At 38.3% G+C, this 17,889-nt stretch overlaps 1 protein-coding gene across 2 annotated transcripts; it reads right to left on the bottom strand.

Annotated features, from left to right (window-relative positions):
- Positions 1–1,956: 1,956 nt before the first annotated feature.
- On the bottom strand, positions 1,957–14,652 carry LOC145501049 (uncharacterized). 2 transcript variants are annotated; one of them, XM_081480615.1, is made up of 6 exons: positions 14,639–14,652; positions 13,170–13,397; positions 12,074–12,319; positions 11,753–11,788; positions 11,034–11,208; positions 1,957–6,606 (listed from the first exon to the last, which is right to left on the bottom strand). In XM_081480615.1, exons 2-6 carry the CDS (start codon positions 13,240–13,242, stop codon positions 6,117–6,119), a joined length of 1,020 nt encoding a protein of 339 aa, XP_081336741.1. In that variant the 5' UTR covers positions 13,243–13,397; positions 14,639–14,652; the 3' UTR covers positions 1,957–6,116. The 2 variants fall into 2 exon arrangements, with proteins under 2 accessions (XP_081336741.1, XP_081336740.1); XM_081480614.1 differs by lacking the exon at positions 14,639–14,652 and adding an exon at positions 13,705–13,786.
- Positions 14,653–17,889: the final 3,237 nt, after the last annotated feature.

Genomic DNA, 17,889 nt, shown 5'->3' with positions numbered 1-17,889 from the left:
TTCCTTAATTCATGTGATTTACATCTCTGCACAACTTGATCATGAATCTGGTTTTTGGCTTGTTCGCCATAGTCACAGTCCTTGACCACTTGCCTCAATCGCGTCACGCACTGAGCCACAGTTTCGCCGTCCTATTGTTCCATGCTGTGGAACAGGTGATTTTGGTATGTCAAATTTACCTTTGGAATGAAATAATCGTTCAAAGCCTTCACCGCTTTTTCGTAATCTTTCACCTCGCCTGTGTCAGTCAACGTTTCGAAAATTTCTTGAACAGCTTCGCTGGCAGAATGAAGGAGTAAAGCTCTCCTCTGGATTTTATTATCGGCTTTATCCACTTCGATGAGCAAGCCTTTGCTGTCGGCATACATCGAGAAATTTTTCAGCCAACTCTGCCATCGCCTTCCCACGCCTGAAGGTTGACCATGTGGGTCGAAGGGTTTTACACTCGTCAAATCGTCTATCTTTATTGACGCCATGGTCTGGGCAGTTGCAACTTCAATCCTCGTCGCGAGATGTCACGTTCCACAACCGATGGAACTGGATTATTGCAATGAACAGATACGACACACGAATCCAATCCAGACGTCCGCCATGCTGCTTTAATAATCAACTTCCCAACTTACATTGCGCGCTTAAGTATATTATGTATGATGCACCGAAATGTACCTTACAAACACTACACAAGGGATAACATTAATTTTTTTTAGTTACAAGTTTTAATTGTAGATTCAGTTTTATTTTTTAGGCCATTCCCCCCCCTTCATTTTTTCGTTTACTCCCGAATGCATTTCCTGATTTTGGGTCGGTCGGTCAGAAAAGAGAACCCCCGCCTCAGGAACTAGGAGGCCAGTACCTTAGCATAATATCTGTGGAGCCTGGAATCGACAAGACGAGGTTACAAAGTCAACATGGCGACAAGATCGACATCGTGGTTAAACTCAAACGTGAACAGCAAAAAAAAGATGAACCACCTAAACTGCATACTGATATTATATGTCATTGCCTTCTTCATAACTTTTTATTCTTGTTTTAGAAAATGAGAAAATCTGGGTCGGTCAAACGACGCTAAACGGAGAAAAAAAGGGAGATGGCCTTAGCAGCCTTAGAGATAAATAACTGGTATCCTCCTTTTTTTTTAGCTGGATGGCCAAGGGATGCTTATCCCAGATGAGGAAAAGGAGTACATTTGGATGGTACCACACTTAGTTGGGATTCCACAGTCATCCAATTCTGGGGATCCACTTCTTCGTGAATACCTAAAGTCAACGCCATCAGTAATTGAACTTCCACTCAGGCAGTTTAATTGGTTTCTCTTTACGAAAGCCGCAAAGAACTTCACTAAGAATAATTTTTACCAGTTTATTTGTCTCCTGTCTGGAGCAGTGTCTGCCTTCCACTATGAGAAGGTTCTTTCAGTCATTGGTAAGTACCAATGGGGAAATATCCTCTCTAATATGCACTAACTAAAATTAATTATTATTTATTGCTGTTTTCTCATATTACTAGGGCATTTGAAAGGACCACACCAATTTTTTTTGACACAATTCAAAATGGAGAAGCTGGTGAAGACTTTTTTCATGCCCGTAACACTGCATTTCAACATGCAGGCGCAAACTGTTTGCCATCAATAATCCGAATGGGGGAATTCACCCAGGCAGGACTGGAAGACCATATCTGGTTCTTCCAACAAAGACTGACAGGATCGCCATCATGGCTGCCACTGGTTTATTCCATCTACCACCTTTTTGCGTTGAAGGTCAGTGAGATTCCATGAACTATAAGTTATTTTAAATTTCCACAATTGGGAAAATTAGTTAAAAATGAATCTATAATGAAAATTAGTTAAAAATGAATATTGGTTTTTGATCTAATATCTCAATTATTATAACTAAAGCTACAGAAAGAAAAACTTTTTTTCGGATTACGATCACATGTCAAATTAAAACCACAGTCACGGTTCTGGTTTTCTCTGTATTAACTTAGTGATGAATTATTAATAAAAGAAGCTAGCATAAATCATCTATAAAGCCATTACGCATGGCTAATTTTTTTCAGGTACTATCAAGGATTGGCTTATTGATTTAGTAATATGCAGCCCAATGTGCACTACCATCAAACAATGGGATATGCTAACTTGTTTATGCATCTCTCTCTGTAATTTCTGAATACACTATTGATTCTCACTCAAAAATTTTAAGGCTATGAAAAGAACTCCCAAAAGTTGAATCAATCATAGGACTTAAGTGATATGAAGTGTATGTTTTTCTCAAGGGGGAAGGGTGGGTGAGGTTAAAAAAATTTTCCCCTTCAAAGAGGGGTGGCTTAATTAAAAGAGGATTTATGGGTATACTTACTGCAGGAACAAGTTTAAACATTAAGAAGATATACCCACTCAAAATGACAAGCAATATCATCTTTTTGAGCTAAAATGTATGAAGTGTGGGATCACTGATAGTGTAATGATGATGAATATTGCTAATTTGACACCCAACTGCAACTTAGACTTTTTGATTTCACTATTTGAACAGATAATAGAGTTGGTTGCAGATGAGTCTGTAGTTAGTGAGACTGAATTCGACTCCCACTTGGAGGAAAAACTGATTCCATATGTAAAGGGATTGTATCGCCAGTCGCAGAAAGTGAAGGCCACACTTGAAGATCTTATCACAGATATTGTGGAGGCTGTGAGAAAAGGACATTCACAAGATGATGTATGTACATATTTGCAATTTCCTACCATCTCATCTATTATGTCTGACAATATTCGATGTAACAAATATACATCCACCTCAAGTTCTAAATCCATTGTGGCATTTGCTACTAAATGCATCATGCACGACTGCTGTGACAGACTGGAATGTTGTTTCTAAATGCACTGTGGTCAAATTTTAAAGAAGTGTAAAATTTCACAAACCAGTTTGTGTCTCTTTCATTTGGTTTCAAATTATATTAATAGAATTATACAGAACTTTGTTGATGACAATTTGAAGAAATGTTACAACTGCTTCACTGCTTGCCTAAGTCCATCCTACCCCACGTAGCACTAGCTATACACGCTGAAAGTGAGTATTAACCACAAAAGATGTATTTACATGCATGTACGTCTGAAAAAGAGTCATGAGATCCTGACTATCTTATGTAATTATACAATGTCTCGTTAGGTATCCACATGGCTGAAACCATCTGTCCCACAGAGATTGTCCCCTCATGGCCCAGCCCTATATCTACACAGGCTGAAAGTGTCATTGTTGCTGCAGAAAGCTGGAACACCCTACACTGGTCAAGACTTTCGAAACATTGTCGGAAGTATTGATGGAGGAAATGCAGACTTCCAAACTGCATTTCAAAATTCTGGGCATGTACCTTCACTAAAAATACCACATCAAAGTATCTGTGAGGATCAACTGAAAATAATTGACAGTTGTAAGTATTGTACAGCAATCAATCAATTTTTTTTTCAAGGTACATGTACACACTTCGACTCTTTTCACCTTTTTGCATTTCAGGGGTGAGCCGCAAATTATTAAAACAGTAATATGATGAAATTTTTGTAGGGTGTAACATAGAAGCTACAGATGAAGAGGAAACAATGGCTGTCGAGTCCTCAGAACCTTCTTCCTGCCATAATTGTGCCATTTTGCGAGGTCAATTAAGGCAACAAACAGACAAATTTAAACGTACCAAGCTAGAATACCTAGATGAAATTGGCAAACTGAAGGAGGCACTGAAAGCAGAAAGGGAGTTGAATGATAATCTGAAAGACGAACTAAATGCAGCAAGGAGAAACTTGCCAGTGCCAGTGGCTCCTCCGGAAGAAGTTGACTGTTTAGATGCATCCAATAACGGCAGCATAGAAACAACTGTGGTGCACTCCCTGGGATGTATTGTCAGAAATTAAAATGTACTGAAAATGTAAAAATAGTGATGTCCTGCCCATCTCAAGCCTAAAACTGGACATAGCAGACATAAATAATACAAAGACAACAATGATACTGCATGAACTATATACAAGGTTTGACCAGTTTGTTATCATCTGTGTTCAGACTGGAAAAAGCACAAGGTTGACACATCTAAAATATGAAGTGCTGCGCCTCACAAAAACAACTCAGCGCCCATTCAAATGTTTTGAATTTTTGACTGGATGTTATATTTGAGGTAATAGACCCAATGCCAGTGTGGTTGCCATTCATTTTGCATAAGGTCAAGACGACAACTGCTGTTTGTGTAAAGCATCTAAGTTGACTTTAGAAATCTTATCCTTTTTTGTAGTTCAGACTTCCAAGAGGTCTTGCAATGAGTCAGGTATGTATTTTGTCATAAGATTGTTCAAGGTTTTTTGACATTCGTATGTCTACATTATGATAAAATTTCAAACAATTTAAAATTAGAACTGGACTTTTTTTCACTAGTCCCTCAAATTGAAATCACCTAGTATCAAAATAGCACTCTGTAACCAGTTATACATGTCATTTACAGTAACCCCACTTTCCTTCATGATACAGGTTATGTGGATGATTCTTTAGATTTAGAAGGTGCAGACAGTGATTCGTTCCTGATTTAAGAAAACGAAGTTCAAGTTTTAGATCAAGTATCCAAAAGTATTTTAAACCCCATGACCTCCTCGATCAACAGAGCTCTTTACCAACTGACCCACTGTAACAATAATTATGTCTGTTCTTCTAACCCTATCTATAACTGTCAAAGTCTGTATCTTGTGACAATCAAGGCACACCCTCAAGAAATGCTGAATCTGGATCCTCAAAACAATCATCAGGCAAAGGTATGGGTGTGTTACAATGATGCAAGCTATATGGTGATCAGATCTTTTAAATCGGTTCTCCTCTACATCAGTTCAGCGATAATTTGTAAATCAGTGTTAAAGTTCAACTGGGTATGATTATCATACCTCTAAGGGGGGAAAATTGGTGGACTGGTGCCCTCTAGCTGCCTTAACCTAAGATGACCAGGCGGGCCTTTAGGGGCCTTTAAAGTCACAAATATGAAGAAAGTTGCGAACTGTAAAGTATCTCACTTACCCAAATAACTTTTCAGTCTGAATAATATTCACTTGAAAACAGCTATACACATGATGCATAATCATAGCTTTTCTAGATGTAAATGCGCTTTGTCGACAATTTTGTTGAATAATAAAACAATTTTCCTGTTCAATCTTGCAAAATGTCACCTGATTTTAGCCCAGTACCTAAAAGCTATTTCTCTCTTCAGGTGTTGGCAAGAGAAATCTAACAGATCAGGAATGTGGGAACTGCAAGCTTTGCTCATCAAAGAAAAAGAAAAAGAAATCTTCAATGGATAAATGTAACATGTGCAACCAATGGCAGCATGCATCATGTGCAGGAGTGAAAATAAGTGACTACAATGATAAATTTAAGTGTGGTAATTGCGAGTAAAATGAGACAAAAACTTGATAACAAATTTCCATAGTCATGGATGTTACAAATAATTTTGTCAGAGGCCATATACATGGATCAGGCCAGGCCACAGACAAAATAACAGATTTGAAGCAAATCACATCCATGTGTTCCAGTTGACATTTCATAGCTTACTAGCTCCTGTTTTTGAAAGTGATGCATTTTTTTTTAAGTTTCCCAACAATATTATTGTTTCACGTTACATTACATATTTTCATGTCAATGACAACATAACCCTTGTCAAGCATAGTTCCTGACCTATGAGCACACCAAAAATACTCCCTGCATTATTGTATGAAAGAATGTGTTTGTGTAGTTGGTTAGATTTTTGGAGGAAGCAACAATGCTTCATTGGAAAAAAAACAACTGATAATGATAGTTGACATAACAACAATAAATAATTAATCATGAAGACTTTAATCTTTTGATAAGTCACATGAGAGAAAACCATTTGACATTGGGTGAATTGTTTTGTGCATATCCCTTGTGTTTAAAATGAAAAAAATTATTTGAACTTGCATTACACTGTATTTCATGGATTCTTTTTTATTTCTACAAATGTCTGCTGGCAGTTGGCATACAAGAAAAAACTACATTTAAATAAACATTGGAATAAGTAATGAATAAATATAAGTTACAGACATACTGATCTTCAAAGTGAACATTGCTTTAAAGTCATTTTGTTTAGAGAGGCAACTTGGGTAAAACTGGTGTCTTATTCCGCACATGACAGAGTTCAGTGTATTTGTTTTGTCGTTTCACAGAGCGATGAATGAAAAACAACTGGTGAAGTCTTGTCATGGCACAGATAATCTTTTTCATCCGACTGGCCCATACAAAAGTTTGTTCACAGGACATGGTGTTAAATTCGGAAGGAATCTTGCCATTTGGATTATAAAGGGTTTTGCACTTTTGGTCTTTGTGGTTTCTCAGGTGTAACCTGTCAGTGACTTTAGTAACCAAGTGCCAGGCCTTCTCAAATGGTTCTCGGAATGGAAGATTCTTCTTGGAAATCTTCAAATTGTCCACATGGCACATGTAGTCATAGGCTAACACAGTAGATTGCATAGCACTCTCTATTTCTGCCAAGGGCTTTCTAGCATCTTGTAGGGTTTTAAACTGCCTATACAACCAAACTGCCAAAATAAGAAAGGCTTGAGTAGGAGATTCTGACCTGTAAAGAACAACAAGGATTTTAAAACACTAAAAATAGATTGAAATATTCTACATAAAGGGGTACCAGTTCCCTTAACAAACTAGTAAAAAGCTGAAAATGTCACAGAGCAACCTGGTTTCTAGGGCATCTCGTATTCCCACCCTCCCTGAGTGGGTTGGTCACGGAAAGGTTCTGGAGAGGTACATCTTAATGGTATCTAGCCATCAGCTTACAGGGTTTTCGTTAATATTTGAAATAGCAGGAGAGTAGTGTAAAGTAACAGGAGAATGATTTTTTAAAGAGCGAAGCTCTTTCACAGAACGAGCGAAGCTCGGTCCTTCCTAGGGGGGTATGGGGGCATGCTCCCCCAGGAAATTTTGGATTTTTGAATCCCCCCCATTTCTCTTTAGTTAGCGACTAAACAAACAATGCACACCTGAAAATGGTTCTAAAGTGTTGAGTTCTTCTTTGTATTAACAAGCAAGTAATGTTCCACAAGAGCTGTAGCTCTTTTACTCCAAGAGTAATGTCGTATACCAAAAAAAAATCTAACATTCAAATTAAAGCTATTTCTCAAAATGCTGCAATATGATCGAGGAAATATAGCATTTTTCCTTGGGTGCTCTCATTTATGATTGGGTTAATATTCATCAACTCCACTGTCTTCACTGTCATCACTCTCCATGCTTTTGGCAAACGCTTCCAGGGAGTCCAACTCTCCTTCAACCATGTCGTCAAGGTGGAGAACGTGAAGTGCCTCTTCATACTCCTCTTGAATCTTCTGCAGCTCAGTGGTTGGCTCTGTCTGTGTTCCCATATCTACGACTGTGGTGTGAGTTGCAGCTTCAGTTTCAGCTTGTGGCTGTGTGCTTGGTTTGTGGCATGGGAGCTTTCTTCTCTTTTTAGCACCTTTCCACATTTCTACAGCCTTGCTGATCAAAGAATCACAGGCAGATGTGTGTGGGACAGGGCCATTGATGCTGATGTGAAGGAGAGATGCAAGTAAGTCATTCTTAATCTGACTTCTTATCCTAGTCTTGATTAATTTCAGTTGACTAGCGCCTCTTTCGGGCCAGGCATTGGAGACTGGAACTGCCAGTGCCGCTTCTGCTACCTGGACAGATTTTGGATAGACCTGTCCAAATGTTGACTTCATGGCCATGACTCTTTTAAGTGACCACTCGGTTGGTGTGCCCTTCTTGCCATCCACTGTTTCTTTCGGGATGTGTTCTCTCCATGACAGCAGATCGTACTTTAGCTTGTTCCATTCCGTTTTAAATTCCTCTGCCTCGCTGTCATCATCAAAGAAATGGTCAGCTAGAACCTTAACTTCTCCCTGTCCATGGCTTTGGAATGCAGGACTTTGCCTATTTGGTATTAGCATAGGATCAAATGCTGAGAATGCACTAAGAACTGGCAGAGATGACTTAAATCTCTTGTCAATGTTCTTAACAAGGGCTTTGATGTATTTCTGGAGAAGTCCCTGTAGATCCTTAGCATTACCCTCAGTGCAAACAAGCTCAAGAGTCTCAAGACGACCACCATCACTAAGATCTTGCTTCAGTTGCTTGATGGGTTCTTCTGAAATCTTGATGTCATTCAGCCTGTCCGTGCTGTAGTCGATTGAGGGCTTAATGGAGGCGTAATTGATGGCACCTTTCTGAAATGATTTGCTGAGGTTTGCCAAAATAGGAAGAACCCACTTCAGAATGTACACTGCACCAATGAATTTCACTTTGTTGATCTTTTTCAATAAGCCATACGCAGCAGGTTGAGCTGGGTCTTGTTTCAACTGCTTCAGGGTTTGCAGAACAGCAACAAAATCAGCATACAAGGATTGGATTGCACTGTTGAAGGACAGCCACCTAGTATCACAGGCCTTTTTCAACTTCTTTGCCACCATCTTTCTTGACTTCTCATTATTAAGCTGCAGACTTTTCAATTGCTGTTGCACTTTCAGGTAACAAGCAAGTCGCTTTGGAGAGTTCTCAAAGAGCTTCCATAGTTGTGTTACCACCGTTTCAACCTCTTTTATGAACTTCAAATTTGCATCATCCTTGGCATCAGTGCACGCCAAAGCTAGATTGTGACATATGCAGTGCACTGAAATCAAACGTGGATTGACATCTTTTAGCTTAGCAGCAGGGCCATTTTTTCTCCCAACCATGACTGAAGCACCGTCCGTGGCCAACCCAATTAGCTTGTCGGTAGAAAGAGTGCATGCTTGCAAATTAGACTGAATTGTCTGGAACATAGCTGTGGCATTTGCAGAGTAATGCTTCTCTAACAAATTGTCAACAGAAAAAAACTCTACAGCGACTTCACTGCTGTGCTCATCATAAAACTGGATAAATGTAATCATCTGCTCCATGACTGATATATCCGAGACGTCATCAACTAGGAGACCAAAACATCCTGCCGTATTTGCTCGCTTCACAACATTCTCTTTCAGCGCACAACCCAGGGTACTAAACATTTCTCGCACAGATGCTGGTGATCGATGATTAAAGTACTTTAGATCATTTACTCCTAGCTTCTCCAGAAGGGTGAACAAGCCCGCTGCCTTTTTGTTTGCGATTCCCTCCTTAGCCAGCCAGTAAATTGAATAAAATACTTTGAAAAGAACGGTGTCGTTCACTTTCTGTCGCTCATCCAGTTCTCTTTGAAAAACAGAAACTCGGTTAATCATTTCGCATGATATGGCCGCCGAATGTTTATTCGACAGAGCATGTTCGAGAATTGCAGTTGTTTTGTATCTGATAGAAGGCTTCTCATTGAAAATATCGGATTTGTTTTGCTGATTCGTAAGTTTGTGTTTCTTGCAAATCAAGCAATACATGCCCTCACCTTCAACAAAAACAAGCCAAGTCAAACCTGTCTTCTCACAAAATACATTTGCTTCGAAGAGCCACTCGTGTTGGAACTTGTCTTTCTTGCTTGACAACCTTTGTTTCTCATCTGTTCCAAGGCCAGAGCAATTTCTTTCGCGGCAGCGGTGGTAGTGGTGCAATACTTTCTTTTGGTCTTCTGTGAAGAGATCTTTGATTATGTCCTCGACAACACTTGAACTGACCGAAGATTTTTTAGAAGAAGCACACCTCGCCTCAGTTGCCTCAGAAGATGTTGACTTCAGACTCCGTTTAGGTGGCGGTTCCAGCAGTTCATCTTCTTCGTCTTTGTTGTTGTTGTTGCCGCTGGTTGAACTTGCATTTGAGCACTTTCCACTACCACTGCTCGTAGGAGCAAAAAAATGAGTTATTTTTGACATGGTCGGTGAGAAATACTCTCTCTCTCTCTGAGACAAATATACACGCTGTAATAATAAAACCTATAAAATAACACCGCACGAGACGTGAGAACATATTCCCGCTTTTGATCTGTTGGCGACAACCGGGTGACAACACGCCAGACGGAAAATAATTGAATGCATTCGCTCTCACCACAAAAGTCACAAAACTTTGCGTGTCCAGTTTAAAAAACAGTTTCTTGAATGAAATGAATTACAAAGTATTATAAATAAATATTTCATCTTTGTTCCCTGTACAGTAATAAATAAAAGTTAACTTTTCTCAAATCATAATTAAAACAGAAATTACCGAAATTTGCATTTGCCAAGTTAGCGGTAATTTGACACTCAGATTAAAGATACTGTAAACATCTTCAATTTGCATACTAGCACATCACAAAAATCGTTTTTTCCGAATTGTAGATAGTTCATTGCTTTTGGCTTTAATTTGGTCCAGTTTTCTTTTGTGACTTTGTCGTTTTCAGTTGTTCTATTTTAAGCATTAACTTCTATTTTAAGTTTACTCTATATTCAAAACAAGACTTTCGCGCGTAAATAACGCCTCGAGCTAACGAAATTCTCCATACAAACCATCGATAAGTTTTTCTTTTATTAGTGTACCAAATTCAATAATTATTATTTTAGTGTAAAGCCAGAGCTTAATCAATGTTGGAGACGTTTAAATTACTCATTACTGACAAAGAGGTTTTAATGTCCATGCCGGATGCCTATTTCAGCAAGATGTATATAAACAATTTTCAACGCCGTACATTATTTACATGAACGAAAAATTATTTTTTTGAACGGCTCCACATCTGAATAAAAAAATGGCTACAGGCCTTTGAAATTTAGCCGGAGAATTCTACGTAGTAGCCGGAGAATTCTCCAATCCCCGATGCCTAATGAACACCCTGAGCTTAACACAGTACCTGATACATTTTGAGCTGAAAGATTAAAAGGGCTCCACTTCAAAAGATGACGGCTGGTTTCTTAACAAGGACATTGCCACAGCATGTGAGTTGGTACTACAACAACAGGCCTGATGTCCTATGCACATGGGAATTAGTGATTATACCCAATTCAGTAAAGTTAAAATAATGCGTCCTTTGCTTTTATATGAAGGAGTGTTTTATAGTGAAAGATAATCTCTGTATCACACCTGCAAAGGGGCTGCCAATATTCAATATGACCTCCAGCACTAACAATAAAGAAAATTCCCCTAGACCAACAGTGAAGTGTTTTCCATCCTCCTGTATCCTTGTTGCATTCTACATTTTCTTCGTGTTCCTCTGAATCTATGAAGTCAGGGTTAGACTGCAAAAACTCAGCTGTACCTGTGTTTCGACAAATCAACATGTAAACATAATTTAAACTCTTCAAAACAAAGCAAATCCACTTGCCTTAAAAAAAAGCAAAGCTTTAGGATCATCTTGGTTAAAATCCAATTGAATTAAGTCAAATGGTTTCACAAATACTGGGCCAGACTATAAGGGGTGTTCCACTGATACCACAGAGCTAAGTTACATTAGTTACAGTAGTTTTTACAAGGCATGATTTCCACAGCTTGCTATAAATAAACAATAATTAAACAACCTTGACAGCTTGAAGCATTTTTGTCATCAGTTGAAGTACAGTTCTGTGCATAGATTTGCAAGTTTGCTTCTACACAGGAATAAGAAGAGCTGTCAATTGATCTAGGCCCCGGATTGTCTTGTGAGAAAATATAACATGGATAACAATGAGATGCATACAGTGTTTAAATAAAATTATACTGTACTTCCCATATCAATATTCATATTTCCAGTCCACATATGAAAAGACAACTTATGCAGTACAGTCCAGAACTCAACATGAGTGATACCATGAGGTGCAGCTAACCTTGATCAGCGATTTCCAATGCCATTTCTTCCATTTCTGTAGGATAAGATTATGAATCAACTACCAATGTCAACACTGGTACTGTGCGGTATTATTAAGGTGAAATGAAGCAGTGCCATTTTCTGGTCATTTGATAGCTAAATACTACTCTAAATAAACCAAAACTATTATTTATTTATTTGGTTATTATTACTATTATTATTACTGTTTATTTAATATTATTATCATTATTATTCATCAAAGCCATATTATTATAACAATAAAGCTGATACGTTATCAGTTTGCAAAAGATTAGGCCAAGATACATTAGGAAGAACAAACCTGCAAACTTATCAGCATCTGGGACTCCACATTTCTCCAGGAAACGCCTCAGCTCTGAGGGATAGCCTGCTGCTTGTGCCATTTTACAGTGTTTTTCACAAAACGCATGTCCATGCCTTGGACTTATTGGGCAAATGCAAGGGTAATTTGCATTGCCAAATCCTGGGACTGAAACAGGGACTTTCCACATGCAATGAACATAACGCAACTTCCAGTTGCCATCAGCAACAAACAGCCTACCACAACCTTGGGAAAAAAGTAGGGTGCAGCAAAGTAAAATATACAAGATCTAAGCAATGATACAATAAAAGAAAGAAAATGCTTATCAATGAAACTATTTCACTCCTAATCAAAACTATAACAAAATTCTTGAATGTGATTGGCTATCTGAGCAGCCTGATTTGAGCATTAATTGGACAGTGTACGCGTCATGCTTGTAATTGGACAGTACGCATCATTTTGCGCATGCTGTTGCAGTGTACTATATTGAGTAAACTGCTGTGTTTCTCAGCATTCACAATGACATTTAATCGTTCAGCACTGAATCAATGGTTTGTTTGTTTGTCAAATTTTGTAATAGCTTTGATTACTCGGTAACAGGACATCGTGTTGTCCAATTCAGTCTGTAATCATACTTGTGATTAACAAATCGGACTCCCGCTGCGTGGTCGTCCGATTTTGTTAATCACTCTTACGATTACAGACCGAACTGGACTCCAGTCAGTCCTATTACCATTATTAATCCAAGTAATCTTCTATACGGGATTTAATTCAATGACTTACAATTTAATTATCAATCGAAACAAAAATCATTATTTACGTCATCTAATACCTCATTCACAGCAAAGCTAAAACACATTTGAAAGCTGCATAGCTAAACATAGTTTAAAATTAATTCTTTATAGAAGTCACTGCTTTGAAGTTTGCAAACTTCAAATTAAGCACAGTGAAAGCACATGCTAGGGCTCAGTTCAATCCAACGTAAAAAGGAGTCTTTTTCGTCTCCTGTTGCGGATTTTCATTTTGTTAAACCTGGTTTAAGTAACCATGTTTTGTTACCGTGAATGGGGCATAAGTTATATGGTATAAAACAGACCTTTATCTGAGCAAAGTTTAGAGCAAGTGTGAGCATACAACTGCTCAGAACGTCTGCGTTCCACATATTCCATTGCATCCTCTTCACTTCCAGAATAAGGCAATGCACTAGTCTCGTTGAAAGACCACTTTTCTCTTATTCCCACGTCATTGAGCTCTTCCTCCAGTTACTTCTTCCAGTAGCTTTTAGCAGCCAACTTAGCTGTCAGTTCACCAGTGATCATCACTCCTAACATTATAAAAAATAGGACACGTTACACACTGATAACAAGCTGATAACCAAGCTTGGCATACATTCTCAACAAATGAAATGGAATGTGTCAACATGTATTAGATGGCAGGCCACTAGATTTTTGTGGACAACAGGAAACTTTCTGTAGATAACTTCTATTATATAATGGGCCACCAGTCTCTTTGGTGGCCATCTCAGAACTGTTTAACTTTTTACCAATCTTCTCTTCTGAAGTGAATGCCAACAGCTCCATTACAGCCATCCCCCATCCCCCATCCCCCCCTGCAAAAAAAGATGATCTTACCAGTAGAAGAACTCTCAGGGTCATCTTTTTCATCATCTTCAGAGTCATCTTTGTCAACTATGTATTATAATAAAAAGGAAACGTCAAAGGCTTGTTTCATGTGTTAAAATTCTGGGAAATGCCACAATCTCACATATGACTGAGTTTGCAAAGTTCTAATAGTGTTCAGGAGTAACAACCCAACAAATAACTATTAATATTGACCTACCACAAAGCGTGTTTGAAAACCTGTCAATCTCTTTAAAGTACACTTCATTGTACGACTCTGAAAAGCCACTGAAAGAAACCCAAGAATGGTTGCTATGACAAAGTTTGTATCATGAGCATGTGGGTTTGAAAGGGTGATTTTCGACGCAGGAATAGGGCCTTGAAGGGTGAACAATTTGGCTTTCGAGGGTGGGTTGTGCATCGTGATGCCTTCTACACAGTTTAGGCAAGATTTTACACAGGTTAGTACTTTACTACCAATGACTAAGAGGAAAAAGTACACAAAAGGTTCCTAAAACGGGTAGCATATGTGTAACAGAGGCAAAAAGGACAATTGTTTATAACTTTACAGTATATTCATACATGTCAAATTATAGCTTAAATGCATCCTTCTCCATCTAGCTTCAACGTTTCTTTGAAAATGCAATATATCCTATGGAGGCAATTATCGTGAGTAAGCGGGCCAATCAGATTGTTTAATACATCAAGGTAGCTGAATGTGTACATAACAGGCATAGTCAATCAATAAACTGATATCGATTGATATGATTGATTTCCGATATCAATTTTTATTGACTGACTACGCCTGAGTACTATTTTGTTAGGAAATAACATCCTTTCTCTCAGTAAATTATTTATGATTCTTACTAATGCAATAGGACTCTGGGAATGACAAATTTGACTTCCTCTGTGAGGAGGATTTCCATGATCAGATAAAACCACCCACCTGGGATGCTGCACTTCAGAAGCTTCAGGGGGAGTATGGAAATGGCATGATAATCACGGCATTTGTTGTCATCATGCATTATGCAGTCATCATAATAACAGTATGCAAAGTAAGGAAGCATTTTGATCACTGTGAGTCAGCCTAGCACGTGTATCTTAGTACAGTAACTACATATAGTAGATTAGAAAAACAATAGCACATTTAGGATTTTTGAAGACCTTTGAACTGAAAAAACGGTCAAGCCTGATATGTAATTAGCTTAAATTGCTTCATTTTAACTACCTTTTTAACTCGTGAATTGTACATGCGCAATATGAGTTATTGTGAGTTGTGGGAAAATGTGTCGCTCGCTCGATGGGCTGTAAACATTATGCAAATGAGGTACACTTGTGGCTTACTTTTAAATTGCTGTTCATCTTTAATTAAAATAAGCTGTTTTAAAGGTCTAAATTAAAAGATAGAAGTTAAAGAAGACTTGGCCACCGAAAATGAGAACATCGAGGATTGTAAAATCGATGAGCAGCACATGTTCTCACTGGACGTGGACTTCGTATGGATTTTACAGAAACGGAAGTCGTTGAAGTACGGTTACGGTATGGTAAATGCACATATAGCGAGCAAAAATGATATAAACACAGAGCATTTATTTATTGTATCGCTAAAAACAACGAAAAAAAAAGGAACAAACATAACGAGTCACCCCCCACCCAGAGCCACCGCGGAACCTTTCGATCCGCAATCTTGTCCACTACCCTCTGTGCTATGTGAACATTACAGAAGAGCTGGAAAACAAACACTACAAGAATTAATTAAACCGCTGATAACTCGGCGGCCTCCACTCTGTACCAGGATTGTCTGGAGGTTAATTTGTCCTTCACCGAGCAACTGTCAGTGAGTATATTTGGCATTTGTGGATTTTTCTGACGCTCAACAGTGCCTTTTTTAAAACTTAGAGGTCACATGTGTTCATTCATCAGCAAATAGAGTCGAGGGAAGCTGTTCATGACACGTTTTGCACCAGGGCTCTTCGCAAGCTACACTCAACACAGGTAAGCTGAAACCAGATGTTTTGTTCAAGAAGCTTGGTTTTGAAGAAATTGGAGTGAATCAATGTAGTAGTTGAAGGATACATTAGTCATCACGATCACCGACTGGATCTGAAGAGACTATAACATTCCACATTAGGCCATTTGTGTTGGACTTTTTTGAACATGGTGAAAGAGAAGTTGTTGTCTTGTTATTTTGCCTTTGATTTCCTTGATGGAAGACCAGGTGTCCAGCCTGAATGAGAAAGGAGTAAAAGCTATAGTTTTGGAGCCAGAAAGTTCTGACACAGAAATTAAGGATGCTTTTGAAGGTAAATACAACCTTGTGTTTATAAAGTCGTTGCACTTTCAAGTGGGTTTTGAATACAGATCGTAGATTTAAAGCAGCTTCCTGGACTTTAGAAAACAAAAGTGGTAATGCACAGTATTACTTTGAAGTTTAACTCTAATTCTTGCACAACTACATAGCCACGGCCGATAAAAACTCAAGCTTTCGCTTTAGCGTAAAGAATTAATTTGAACATGCTGTCACGCAGCGAAGCATGTCTGCGAAATTTTGAACATGTTTGCTTTTAGATGTTTTTTTTGCCTCATCTTGAATGAAACTTTATTGTTATTGAACTTCCTGTCATGTTTCTTTCATTTGGTTACCTCTCTTTGGAAATTTTAGGTTTTTAAAGTTAACAGTATTTTTGGACCGTGGATTTCTACATATTTAATGATGGCACGGCCCTGTTTGTTTAGTTTATTCGCTTCGTTCAAATACATTTTTTCTTAGTTTTATTAGCTACTATAAAACTCCTGAGAAAAGAACTAAGTGGGCACTAATTTAGCACAGTTGAAATACGATTTATCTCAAAATGATTGGCTTGTTTTGTTGTAGATTTTATTTACAACTTTCATCTTTCTTTCACTACGCCCCATTATTTGTCGCACACGAAGAAATTATCTGATTTCTTGTTCTTAAATTGTACTTTAGATGTGTCTTTTCGCTGTTATTTTCCGGTGTTTTCTCAAATGTTATCCGCGATAGTAAAAGAACTGAAATTTTGTTGTTTTCGGTCTTGTTTTGTCCTCCAAAGTCAATAATTAACTCGTTTTTGTGTGTTCAATTTTCTTGGCTTTTGTTGCGTGGCAAAGGAAAAACAAAATTTCTTGTTTTCTCATCAGTTATAATACACCTCAAGTTGAGTTCTTTTTGTTGATATTTTTTTAAATTTTGGTCTGTCATTTGTTCAACTTTAAATAAACAATGTCTTAAAATCTGATCTTATACATGGTTGTGGTTACTGGGCATATGGTTTATTTTTCTGCTTACGCTTGCTCTGAAATACTTCAAAAAAACTCCAGGGAATTAGGGGTAGGCTGTGAATCATTACGTCACACCCATGTTTTCGTGCCAAAAATCATACAAATTTTAAATTTGAATCCGAGCAAGCGGAACAAGTCGACTTCATTCTATAGAAGTAGAAGTCTACTTGTGGCAAGTCTATCTGGAGGCGTTCGTGAGGGATGTTTGGTCTATGTAAGCATTAACTTTGAATGGCTACCCTGGAACTGCAAACACTCATGCTCCGTCCACACTACGCTGGACAAATTTGAAACGGATGTTAATCACTCTGAAAACACATCAAATGTTTTCCGTCCACACTTCGTTGGAGAAATTTGAAAACTCAACAATCACCAGTCTTTTTGGATTTGTGTTTGAGGAAATCGTAACGTCATCGTTTTGGAAAAGCTTCCTTTTTGAAAATGTTTTCCGTCCACATTAAAACACAAAGCCGGCAATGTTTTTGTTTGAAGAGCGTTGGTTTTCATGGTGAATTAGTGTGGACGGAAGACCTAACCGTAGAAATAAAGCTGCGTTTTCAAATTTCTCTGGCGTAGTGTGGACGAGGCCTCAGTGTAAATTGTTTATCAAGTATTGCAAATCAAAACTGAAGGTCAAAATTGCTAAAATTACGCACTGGTTGGTAAACACGCACTGAGTATCAGATAAGATCGAAATCTCCGGTGATTTCAGAAATTGTTCTTGCAGACAGACTGGTTGGTGGTTTCCACTGGAATGCTAGCGGGCTTGTACCAAGAGTCTTCGTTCCCCTCAACCAGTGGTTGGGAAATGAGCGACCCTGGAGGAGAGGTCCAATTTGAAGTCCGAAAATATTGGACTTGAATTGCGCCTAGCTCATAAACACGTGGCTCAGT

Source organism: Orbicella franksi, chromosome 10, assembly GCF_964199315.1.
Source record: "Orbicella franksi chromosome 10, jaOrbFran1.1, whole genome shotgun sequence".
Lineage (NCBI taxonomy): Eukaryota > Metazoa > Cnidaria > Anthozoa > Scleractinia > Merulinidae > Orbicella > Orbicella franksi.
The sequence above is the reverse complement of the archived record's forward strand: the minus strand, read 5'-3'. Positions and strand labels throughout refer to the sequence as shown.